Source organism: Mytilus trossulus, chromosome 2, assembly GCF_036588685.1.
Source record: "Mytilus trossulus isolate FHL-02 chromosome 2, PNRI_Mtr1.1.1.hap1, whole genome shotgun sequence".
In the NCBI taxonomy this organism is placed as follows: domain Eukaryota; kingdom Metazoa; phylum Mollusca; class Bivalvia; order Mytilida; family Mytilidae; genus Mytilus; species Mytilus trossulus.
In genome coordinates this window covers 29,117,921-29,130,620 of record NC_086374.1, presented here as the reverse complement: position 1 = coordinate 29,130,620, position 12,700 = coordinate 29,117,921, and the positions used below count along the sequence as shown (strand labels likewise).

Sequence of the window (12,700 nt, the reverse complement as noted above, 5' to 3'; positions counted from 1 at the left end):
TCTTCCATTCTGTTGAATATAGACATACATGTAGGCTTGTCATTGTCTTCCATTTTGTTGAATATAGACATACATGTATGCTTGTGATTGTCTTTCATTCTGTTGAATATAGACATACATGTAGGCTTGTGATTGTCTTCCATTCTGTTGTATATAGACATACATGTAGGCTTGTGATTGTCTTCCATTCTGTTAAATATAAACATACATGTAGGCTTGTGATTGTCTACCATTCTGTTGAATATAGACATACACGTAGGCATGTGATTGTCTTCCATTCCGTTGAATAAGGACATACATGTAGGCTTGTGATTGTCTTCAATTCTGTTGAATATAGACACACATGAAGTCTTGTGATTGTCTTCCATTCTGTTGAATAAGGACATACACGTAGGCTTGTGAGTGTCTTCCATTCTGTTGAATATAGACATACATGTAGGCTTGTGATTGTCTTCCATTCTGTTGAATATAAACATACACGTAGGCTTGTGATTGTCTTCCATTCTGTTGAATATAGACATACATGTAGGCTTGTGATTGTCTTCCATTCTGTTGAATATAGACATACACGTAGGCTTGTGATTGTCTTCCATTCTGTTGAATATAGACATACATGTAGGCTTGTGATTGTCTTCCATTCTGTTAAATATAAACATACATGTAGGCTTGTGATTGTCTACCATTCTGTTGAATATAGACATACACGTAGGCATGTGATTGTCTTCTATTCCGTTGAATAAGGACATACACGTAGGCTTGTGATTGGCTTCCATTCTGTTGAATATAGACATACATGAAGTCTTGTGATTGTCTTCCATTCTGTTGAATATAGACATACATGAAGTCTTGTGATTGTCTTCCATTCTGTTGAATATAGATATACATGAAGTCTTGTGATTGTCTTCCATTCTGTTGAATATAGACATACACGTAGGCTTGTGATTGTCTTCCATTCTGTTGAATATAGACATACATGAAGTATTGTGATTGTCTTCCATTCCGATTGAATAAGGACATACACGTAGGCTTGTGATTGTCTTCCATTCTGTTGAATATAGACATACATGTAGGCTTGTGATTAACTTCCATTCTGTTGAATAAGGACATACACGTAGGCTTGTGATTGTCCTCCATTCTGTTGAATATAGACATGCATGTAGGCTTGTGATTGTCTTCCATTCTGTTGAATAAGGACATACACGTAGGCTTGTGATTGTCTTCCATTCTGTTGAATATAGACATACATGTAGGCTTGTGATTGTCTTCCATTCTGTTGAATATAGACATACATGTAGGCATGTGATTGTCTTCCATTCTGTTGAATATAGACATACCTGTAGGCTTGTGATTGTCTTCCATTCTGTTGAATATAGACATACACGTAGGCTTGTGATTATCTTCCATTCAGTTGAATAAGGGCATACACTTAGGCTTGTGATTGTCTTCCATTCTGTTGAATATAGACATACATGTAGGCTTGTGATTGTCTTCCATTCTGTTGAATATAGACATACATGTAGGCTTGTGATTGTCTTCCATTCCGTTGAATATAGACATACATGTAGGCTTGTCATTGTCTTCCATTCTGTTGAATATAGACATACATGTAGGCTTGTGATTGTCTTCAATTCTGTTAAATATAAACATACACGTAGGCTTGTGATTGGCTTCCATTCTGTTGAATATAGACATACATGAAGTCTTGTGATTGTCTTCCATTCTGTTGAATATAGACATACACGTAGGCTTGTGATTGTCTTCCATTCTGTTGAATATAGACATACATGTAGGCTTGTGATTGTCTTCCATTCTGTTGAATATAAACATACATGTAGGCTTGTGATTGTCTTCCATTCTGTTAAATATAAACATACATGTAGGCTTGTGATTGTCTTCCATTCTGTTAAATATAAACATACATGTAGGCTTGTGATTGTCTTCCATTCTGTTGAATATAGACATACATGTAGGCTTGTCATTGTCTTCCATTTTGTTGAATATAGACATACATGTATGCTTGTGATTGTCTTTCATTCTGTTGAATATAGACAGACATGTAGGCTTGTGATTGTCTTCCATTCTGTTGAATATAGACATACATGTAGGCTTGTGATTGTCTTCCATTCTGTTAAATATAAACATACATGTAGGCTTGTGATTGTCTACCATTCTGTTGAATATAGACATACACGTAGGCATGTGATTGTCTTCCATTCCGTTGAATAAGGACATACATGTAGGCTTGTGATTGTCTTCAATTCTGTTGAATATAGACATACATGAAGTCTTGTGATTGTCTTCCATTCTGTTGAATAAGGACATACACGTAGGCTTGTGAGTGTCTTCCATTCTGTTGAATATAGACATACATGTAGGCTTGTGATTGTCTTCCATTCTGTTGAATATAAACATACACGTAGGCTTGTGATTGTCTTCCATTCTGTTGAATATAGACATACATGTAGGCTTGTGATTGTCTTCCATTCTGTTGAATATAGACATACACGTAGGCTTGTGATTGTCTTCCATTCTGTTGAATATAGACACACATGTAGGCTTGTAATTGTCTTTCATTTTGTTGAATATAGACATACATGTAGGCTTGTGATTGTCTTCCATTCTGTTGAATATAGACATACATGTAGGCTTGTGATTGTCTTCCATTCTGTTAAATATAAACATACATGTAGGCTTGTGATTGTCTTCCATTCTGTTGAATATAGACATACATGAAGTCTTGTGATTGTCTTCCATTCTGTTGAATATAGACATACATGAAGTCTTGTGATTGTCTTCCATTCTGTTGAATATAGACATACATGAAGTCTTGTGATTGTCTTCCATTCTGTTGAATATAGACATACACGTAGGCTTGTGATTGTCTTCCATTCTGTTGAATATAGACATACATGAAGTCTTGTGATTGTCTTCCATTCCGATTGAATAAGGACATACACGTAGGCTTGTGATTGTCTTCCATTCTGTTGAATATAGACATACATGTAGGCTTGTGATTAACTTCCATTCTGTTGAATAAGGACATACACGTAGGCTTGTGATTGTCCTCCATTCTGTTGAATATAGACATGCATGTAGGCTTGTGATTGTCTTCCATTCTGTTGAATAAGGACATACACGTAGGCTTGTGATTGTCTTCCATTCTGTTGAATATAGACATACATGTAGGCTTGTGATTGTCTTCCATTCTGTTGAATATAGACATACATGTAGGCATGTGATTGTCTTCCATTCTGTTGAATATAGACATACATGAAGTCTTGTGATTGTCTTCCATTCTGTTGAATATAGACATACACGTAGGCTTGTGATTATCTTCCATTCAGTTGAATAAGGGCATACACATAGGCTTGTGATTGTCTTCCATTCTGTTGAATATAGACATACATGTAGGCTTGTGATTGTCTTCCATTCTGTTGAATATAGACATACATGTAGGCTTGTGATTGTCTTCCATTCCGTTGAATATAGACATACATGTAGGCTTGTCATTGTCTTCCATTCTGTTGAATATAGACATACATGTAGGCTTGTGATTGTCTTCAATTCTGTTAAATATAAACATACACGTAGGCTTGTGATTGGCTTCCATTCTGTTGAATATAGACATACATGAAGTCTTGTGATTGTCTTCCATTCTGTTGAATATAGACATACACGTAGGCTTGTGATTGTCTTCCATTCTGTTGAATATAGACATACATGTAGGCTTGTGATTGTCTTCCATTCTGTTGAATATAAACATACATGTAGGCTTGTGATTGTCTTCCATTCTGTTAAATATAAACATACATGTAGGCTTGTGATTGTCTTCCATTCTGTTAAATATAAACATACATGTAGGCTTGTGATTGTCTTCCATTCTGTTGAATATAGACATACATGTAGGCTTGTCATTGTCTTCCATTTTGTTGAATATAGACATACATGTATGCTTGTGATTGACTTTCATTCTGTTGAATATAGACATACATGTAGGCTTGTGATTGTCTTCCATTCTGTTGAATATAGACATACATGTAGGCTTGTGATTGTCTTCCATTCTGTTAAATATAAACATACATGTAGGCTTGTGATTGTCTACCATTCTGTTGAATATAGACATACACGTAGGCATGTGATTGTCTTCCATTCCGTTGAATAAGGACATACATGTAGGCTTGTGATTGTCTTCAATTCTGTTGAATATAGACATACATGAAGTCTTGTGATTGTCTTCCATTCTGTTGAATAAGGACATACACGTAGGCTTGTGAGTGTCTTCCATTCTGTTGAATATAGACATACATGTAGGCTTGTGATTGTCTTCCATTCTGTTGAATATAAACATACACGTAGGCTTGTGATTGTCTTCCATTCTGTTGAATATAGACATACATGTAGGCTTGTGATTGTCTTCCATTCTGTTGAATATAGACATACACGTAGGCTTGTGATTGTCTTCCATTCTGTTGAATATAGACACACATGTAGGCTTGTAATTGTCTTTCATTTTGTTGAATATAGACATACATGTAGGCTTGTGATTGTCTTCCATTCTGTTGAATATAGACATACATGTAGGCTTGTGATTGTCTTCCATTCTGTTAAATATAAACATACATGTAGGCTTGTGATTGTCTACCATTCTGTTGAATAAGGACATACACGTAGGCATGTGATTGTCTTCCATTCCGTTGAATAAGGACATACACGTAGGCTTGTGATTGGCTTCCATTCTGTTGAATATAGACATACATGAAGTCTTGTGATTGTCTTCCATTCTGTTGAATATAGACATACATGAAGTCTTGTGATTGTCTTCCATTCTGTTGAATATAGACATACATGAAGTCTTGTGATTGTCTTCCATTCTGTTGAATATAGACATACACGTAGGCTTGTGATTGTCTTCCATTCTGTTGAATATAGACATACATGAAGTCTTGTGATTGTCTTCCATTCCGATTGAATAAGGACATACACGTAGGCTTGTGATTGTCCTCCATTCTGTTGAATATAGACATACATGTAGGCTTGTGATTAACTTCCGTTCTGTTGAATAAGGACATACACGTAGGCTTGTGATTGTCCTCCATTCTGTTGAATATAGACATGCATGTAGGCTTGTGATTGTCTTCCATTCTGTTGAATAAGGACATACACGTAGGCTTGTGATTGTCTTCCATTCTGTTGAATATAGACATACATGTAGGCTTGTGATTGTCTTCCATTCTGTTGAATATAGACATACATGTAGGCATGTGATTGTCTTCCATTCTGTTGAATATAGACATACATGTAGGCTTGTAATTGTCTTCCATTCTGATGAATATAGACATACACGTAGGCTTGTGATTATCTTCAATTCAGTTGAATAAGGACATACACTTAGGCTTGTGATTGTCTTCCATTCTGTTGAATATAGACATACATGTAGGCTTGTGATTGTCTTCCACTCTGTTGAATATAAACATACATGTAGGCTTGTGATTGTCTTCCATTCTGTTGAATATAGACATACATGTAGGCTTCTGATTGTCTTCCATTCTTATGATTATAGACATATGCGTTTGGATCTTTTCCGTCCTTATGAATAGAGGCTTCAAGTCAGTAAGCGTATGAATGTCTTCTGTTTTATCAATACAGGCTTAATAAAACTTGTGACAGTCTTGTATTCTTATAAATACAGAACTGAGGTATTAGATTGTATCTTTCTAATGTTCTTAGAAATATATAGGCTTTGGCATCGGAATGTTTTCTATTCTCAGATTGTTATCCACGTATATGACTTATATGCGAAGGAATTAATTTCCTTTGATTCATAGGAACTCGCAAATAATTTGCCATTCTTTCGCATAGGAATATTGACGCTTTGGCTTTTGTGACTGTCACCCATTCTTAGAAATAAAGTCTTTGGTCAGTTGTTTTCATCTTTCAGACTTAGATATCGTAGTTACGTGTAGTATGCCATTTCTTAATTTCGTGTAACATAACATTTGTTAATTTCGTGTCGAGTATAGAGTAATGCGTCTGACTATCCCATGACTGTCTTCTTTTCTTATGGATACAGGCACAGACTACAAAATAGATAAGAGTATAAAAAATTAAAAAATAATTTAGGTTTAAGATGGATGGTCATTTAATTTGATGTCATTTAAAAAAGACATGCGATAAAATAACCCTTAATGCAAAAACAACAAAACTAAAAATAGTCATAGTTATTTGAGGCCAGCCAGGGATAAGTATAACATTTACTTTCCTCCTACCCAAGCTTACTGTGACATTATCGCGATCTTGTACACAAGTACTAGACGTGAAAAGAAATCATAAATTGATTTCTTATTTTGATAAAATACTGTAATATTTAAACATGACTGTTTGTAGTCGCAACACAGGAACGTATTTATTAATGATAAGATAACATTATGTACGGTGACACGTAAAATCTACAATGGCCGGTTCTTGTAACGGTAAGTCTAACATGTATTCTTTATTATCATAAACGCTGTCTGTTTTTTTTATTTGTTTTATACAACATAATATATGTGTACATATATAGCACTAATTTACTACAATAATTAGGTCAGTTTGTTATGAGTGGTGATGTTGCTTACTACTATTTTGATGGATACTACATATAAATAATGAAGTAATGTGTTGAAGGACCCACACTAACTAACGTAAATCGTATGATAATTATATACGTAAAGGTCAGTAAACTTCATTCCTTTCCAAAATTGGTAAAAATTATCAGATGCTCATTATCCCCACGTTGGACACCAAGTAATAGTTCAGAACAGAACATGTTTAGTCATTTTTGTTATTGTTTTGATCCACTGAATACCTAGTAAAACATGTAGTTATGATTTAAATGGTTAAGAACTGGCACTAAACACCAATATTATGCTCATGCAACAGCCCAAAAGCTGTCAGATATTTCTTATAAACAAAACCCATGTATACACCTTATACATCCCTTGGGGGGTAAACTGAGATCCAATACCGGGGTTAGAGGACAATCACTAAATTTCCTGGGAGTAGGTATAGGAGGATGTTTTAGGTAACGAAATATTCATGCGCCCCTTGTTGTTTGGCTTATTTATTTACCTTATGGATTCACTTATGGTAGCCCAATACAATACTATATAAATAACACATAGCTGAGAGGGTGATAGAGCAGATTGGTACCCCGAGAAAACATTGTCAACCGCGGCGAAGCCAAGGTTGACAATGCCTTTTCGAGGGGTTCCAATCTGCTCTATCACCCTCTCAGCTATGTGTTATTTAATTTATTATACTGAATGTCCTATCATTATTGGCTTTTACAGATTACTTTTATTTTAAAAGTGTTTTCTATGACGTCACGTTCATAACAACGTTACGGGCATTAGAAAAAAACAACAAAAGTCAAGGAAGATGTTTTCATGTTTTATTTTATTTATTTTAATAGTCGATAATAAAATCTGAGCTAAAACGTAGAACTTAAGCATTGTATTTTATTCTTTGCTGTAAATTCAATTCATTGTTCTTTGATTTATCGATTTCTGATTGGTCTAGACGAGAGGGTAACATTAAAAAAAAATGTCACCCGCTCAGCCATGTGATAGAGTAAATTGACACCCTCGTCTTAGCCAATCAAAAGATGGCATTTTAACGTCGCCGCGGTTGACAATGTTTTCTCGGGGTACCAATCTGCTTTATCACCCTCTCAGCTATGTGTTATTTAATTTATTATACTGAACGTCCTACCATTTTTGTCTTTTACAGATTAATTTTATATCAAAAGGATTTTCTATGACGTCACGTACATAACAACGTTACGAGTATTAGAAATAAACAACAAGATGTTTTTTTTTAAATTTTGACAGTTAAATAATAAAATTTGATCCAGAACGTAAAACTTTAGCATTGTATTCATCTACTTGATGTAAATTCAATCCATTGTCCTTTAAATTGTCGATTTTTGATTGGTTTAGACGAGAGGGTAACATTCAAAAAAATTGTCACCCTCTCAGCTATGTGATAGAGTAAAATGACACCCTCGTATTAGCCAATCAAAATATGGCATTTTAACGTGAAGTATAATAATATATAAATAACACATAGCTGAGAGGGTGAAAGAGCAGATTGGTACCCCGAGAAAACATTGTCAACCGCGGCGAAGCCAAGGTTGACAATGCTTTTTCAAGGGGTACCAATCTGCTCTATCACCCTCTCAGCTATGTGTTATTTAATTTATTATACTGAACGTCCTACCGTTTTTGTCTTTTAAAAGGATTTTCTATGACGTCACGTACATAACAACGTTACGAGTATTAGACATAAACAACAAGATGTTTTTTTTTTATTTTGACTTAAGCATTGTATTGAACTACTTGATGTAAATTCAATCCATTGTTCTTTAAATTGTCGATTTTTGATTGGTTTAGACGAGAGGGTAACATTCAAAAAAATTGTCACCCTCTCAGCTATGTGATAGAGTAAAATGACACCCTCGTATTAGCCAATCGAAATATGGCATTTTAACGTGAAGTATAATAAAATACAATAACAGTAACATACATATCTTAGGTACCAGAAACATACATATCTCAAGGAACACACACATACATATCTTAAGTAACAGTAACATACATATCTTAAGTACCAGAGACATACATATCTTAAGGAACACACACATACATATTTTAAGTAACAGTAACATACGATATCTTAGGTACCGGAAACATACATATCTTAAATAACACACATACATATCTTGAGTAACAGTAACATACATATCTTAAGTACCAGAAACATACATTCAGTAACAGTAACATACATATCTTAGGTACCAGAAATATACATGTCTTAGGTAGCAGAAACATACACATGTTAAGGGACACACACATACATATCTTAAGTAACAGTAACATATATATCTTAAGTACCAGAAACATACATATCTCAAGGAACACACACATACATATCTTAAGTAACAGTAACATACATATCTTAAGTACCAGAAACATACATATCTCAAGGAACACACACATATATACATCCAGTAACAGTAACATTCATATCTTAGGTACCAGAAACATACATATCTTAAGGAACACACAAATACATATCTTAAGTAACAGTTACATACATATCTTAAGTACCAGAAACAATACCAAGGCTCCGTGTTAATTGAAGGCCGTACTTTGACCTATGATGGTTTACTTTTTAAATTGTTAATTGGATGGAGAGTTGTCTCATTGGCACTCACACCACATCTTCCGATATCTATATCTTAAGGAACACACACATACATATCTAAAATAACAGTTACATACTTGTCTTAAGTACCAGAAACATGCATATCTTAAGGAACACACACATACATATCTTAAGTAACAGTAACATACATATCTAAAGGAGCACACACATACACGCTTAAGTAAAAGTAACATACATATTTTAATTACCAGAAACATACATATCTTAAGGAACACACACGTACATATCTTAAGGGACACATACACACATATCTTAAGTGATGATTTATATAAAGTATAATGCAAGTGATCATATACAAATTCAGACAATATAATGAAATAGCTTTAAATAGATAAAGAAAGATGTAGTATGGGTGCCTATGAGACAACTCTCCGTCCAAGTCACAACTTTTAAAAGTAAACCATTATAGGTCAAGGTAGGTCTGCAACATGGAGCCTAGGCTCACACCGAACAGCAAGTTATAAAGGGACCCAAAAAGGTAGCCATTGTACATGTAGATAGAATTGATATTAGAAATTGACTATTTTAGTTGGTAAAATTTAATTATTGTACATGTTTTCATTTAAAAAATGTATTCATGTTTGTATTGTGTAGCTTACTAAATGTATGCGAGTGATATTAAGTGGTTACATGTATGGTGGTGATTAAATCATGGAAATACTATATTTATACATTATACTACTGTTCAGACAAGTGTTTCCGCTCCGCAGCCGTCACGTTAATGAAGAATGAACATTTAAGATCTAATTAAAAAAACAAAACGATGAATTACGTAGGCCTTGTTTGGACATATAGTTTGTACACTTAATTTTATACCTTAACTGAAAAGATAAATACTAGCTTCTTAAATTGAAAAAATATTTTTTATGCGTTGTTCTATTAGCATGAAAGTAAGGGTTTACTCTAGAAAACTTGTGATGGTAGGAAATATTTTTTTTGTTTTTTTTGGTTTTTTGATTAATACTTCGAAAACACAACATACTATTTTTTCTTGCCTGACTACTAAATGTGCCAAAAACGAAACTATTGGCTATTTATATGAACTAAAAAGAAAACATTTCACATGAGTAATGTCTATTTTGGTCGAGATTAATTATTAGTAGTACGTGTTTTTTTGTACAAATGCACTGTATACTTTTAAGTCGTTTTATTTGTTTGTGATAATTTATTTCAATAGTAAATAACAAAATTAATGATTCTAGATAATATGTTTAATTCAAATTCATTGAATGCATTTTTTCCCTTAAGCATTGACTCAGTTTTTTCCAAGTTCATGCATTGCATAATATTAATATAAGTGATTTAGACAGTGTAAACTATGGAACGTGAAATAGTGGTCTAAGTATTTACTTCAGTGTTTCAGCTTTAGATACATGTATACGTGCACCTCTCGTAAGCTAAACATGTGTGTACTACTTGAACGAATATTGTGTACATCATGGACTAAAAGTGTGTAACACGTTCATAGCCTACTGGAACGTTAGAATTATGTTCCAGAATGATCTTAATGTCTAGAAAATCTAATATAAGTATATTGATAGGAAATCCTTCGTTTCGAACGTTTGTAATCATACAGATTTCTGTTATAAGTTTTAAACTATTCGAAGTATTCGAGGTATAGATGGCCTTTACAGTATTAAGCAAAAAATAATTCGGAATCTTTGGACTTCCAATTTGTATTCGATTTGCCTTTCCAATTGATTGGAGCAGAGCCCATTAAGGTATTATGCAGACGAAACGTGCATCTTTCGTTTCAAATTAAAATCCGGATATCTAAGAATGAGTTTTAAAACCACTCGGTCAGTGATGCCACTATCACCCGTCTTTCAATTTCGTATTTGAAAACCCTTCCACATGATTTGAATTTAGCAGACCGCCGTTGTTGTCTCTAATGGTATTTTTATCAGGAAATACGGTATACAGTCAAGATATGTTATGAGCAACTATTTAACTTCCGGGAGGGGGGGGGGGGGGGTAAGTCAATAGTCGAGAAAGGAACTACCATTACACTTTTTTTTTGGGGGGGGGGGATATTTTTTTTTATAGTCAGAAAATATTCGTTTTTCTGCTTGACAGGATATTTTTTTCATTATTATTTTTTAGAAAAAAACATAACCACTTAACGACTTTGTTTTGCGGAAGCAATAGGAACACGAATGTACCTTAGAGGTGCCAAAGTCTGAGTTTGTAACGATGTTTCCTTGAAGTTGGTGGTTCAAGTCTGGTATTATTCTTGGATAAAAGCTGTGTTCATATTCAGAGGTATTGCACTGTGGTTGTATGATATTGAAAGAGTAACAGTTGTTCGGATGTTATCTTGATAAAATCGTTGAATTGGCTACTTGGTGGTATAGTATCTTAGGAAATAGGATTAAGCTGTTAACTTTTCTTCTTGTTTCAAGTGTAGGCCAATCGGCTGTTAACTGTTCTTCTTGTTTCATGTGTAGGCCAATCGGCTGTTGACTGTTCTTCCTGTTTCAAGTGTAGGCCAATCGACTGTTAACTGTTCTTTTTGTTTCAAGTGTAGGCCAATCGGCTGTTAACTGTTCTTCTTGTTGCAAGTGTAGACCAATCGACTGTTAACTGTTCTTTTTGTTTCAAGTGTAGGCCAATCGGCTGTTAACTGTTCTTCTTGTTGCAAGTGTAGACCAATCGACTGTTAACTGTTCTTTTTGTTTCAAGTGTAGGCCAATCGGCTGTTAACTGTTCTTCTTGTTGCAAGTGTAGGCCAATCGGCTGTTGACTGTTCTTCTTGTTTCAAGTGTAGGCCAATCGGCTGTTGACTGTTCTTCTTGTTTCAAGTGTAGGCCAATCTAAAGATTGTAAGATTGTTGTCATGAAACCAGGTTCGTAATTGTAGTTGTTGGTTACAAGTATTGCCGCTCTGTATGGAATCGATTCCAACTTGTTGGTGTCGTTCTACAAACGAGGGTCACAAACTTAAGTGCTGTATTTAGATGTGATCTAATCAGGGCAATATAAGCATGCTGTTTGATATCTGGAGGTCATCGATACAAATTTCTTCTTACAAAATTTAGTTGTTGTGATGCTTTATTTATCTTGAAAGTAATATGTTAGTTCCAATTGAGCTTGTTCTCCATCTTCACTTCTCATTATAGGTTACGGTCTTTTATTACTGTAAAGTTTTTTTTGCATGTAAGACGGAAGGTTAAAATCTATTACGGATATTATGAGCTACTTGATATACATTAATTTCTTTGGATGGAATGACATTTTCCAATCAATAGACCACCTTTCTACGCCATTTTAAAAGGTCTTTTTTGAAGAATTTTTGTGTGGTTTCAAAATATTAAGCAGTTATCTACACAGAGTTCTTTTCTGGTGTAGTTGTTATATCATCTCCTATGTCATGTATGTAAAAAATAGATAGAGGGGAACAAGAAGAGTACCTTAGGGTTTTTGAATTATAAGCCAA

General features: G+C 34.3%; 1 protein-coding gene across 4 annotated transcripts in view; it reads left to right on the top strand.

Annotated features, from left to right (window-relative positions):
* Positions 1-12,700, top strand: part of LOC134706935 (probable methyltransferase-like protein 24) — a 130,969-nt gene that overhangs the window by 96,879 nt on the left and 21,390 nt on the right. Inside the window, exon 1 of one of the 4 annotated variants that reach the window (XM_063566311.1) lies at positions 6,233-6,470. The exons of the other annotated variants lie outside the window; for them this stretch is intronic. Within the exon in view, the coding sequence (XP_063422381.1) occupies positions 6,452-6,470 (19 nt within the window). The 5' untranslated portion in view covers positions 6,233-6,451. Of the gene's footprint in view, positions 1-6,232; positions 6,471-12,700 lie in introns of those variants that run through there. 4 annotated transcript variants of the gene reach the window in all.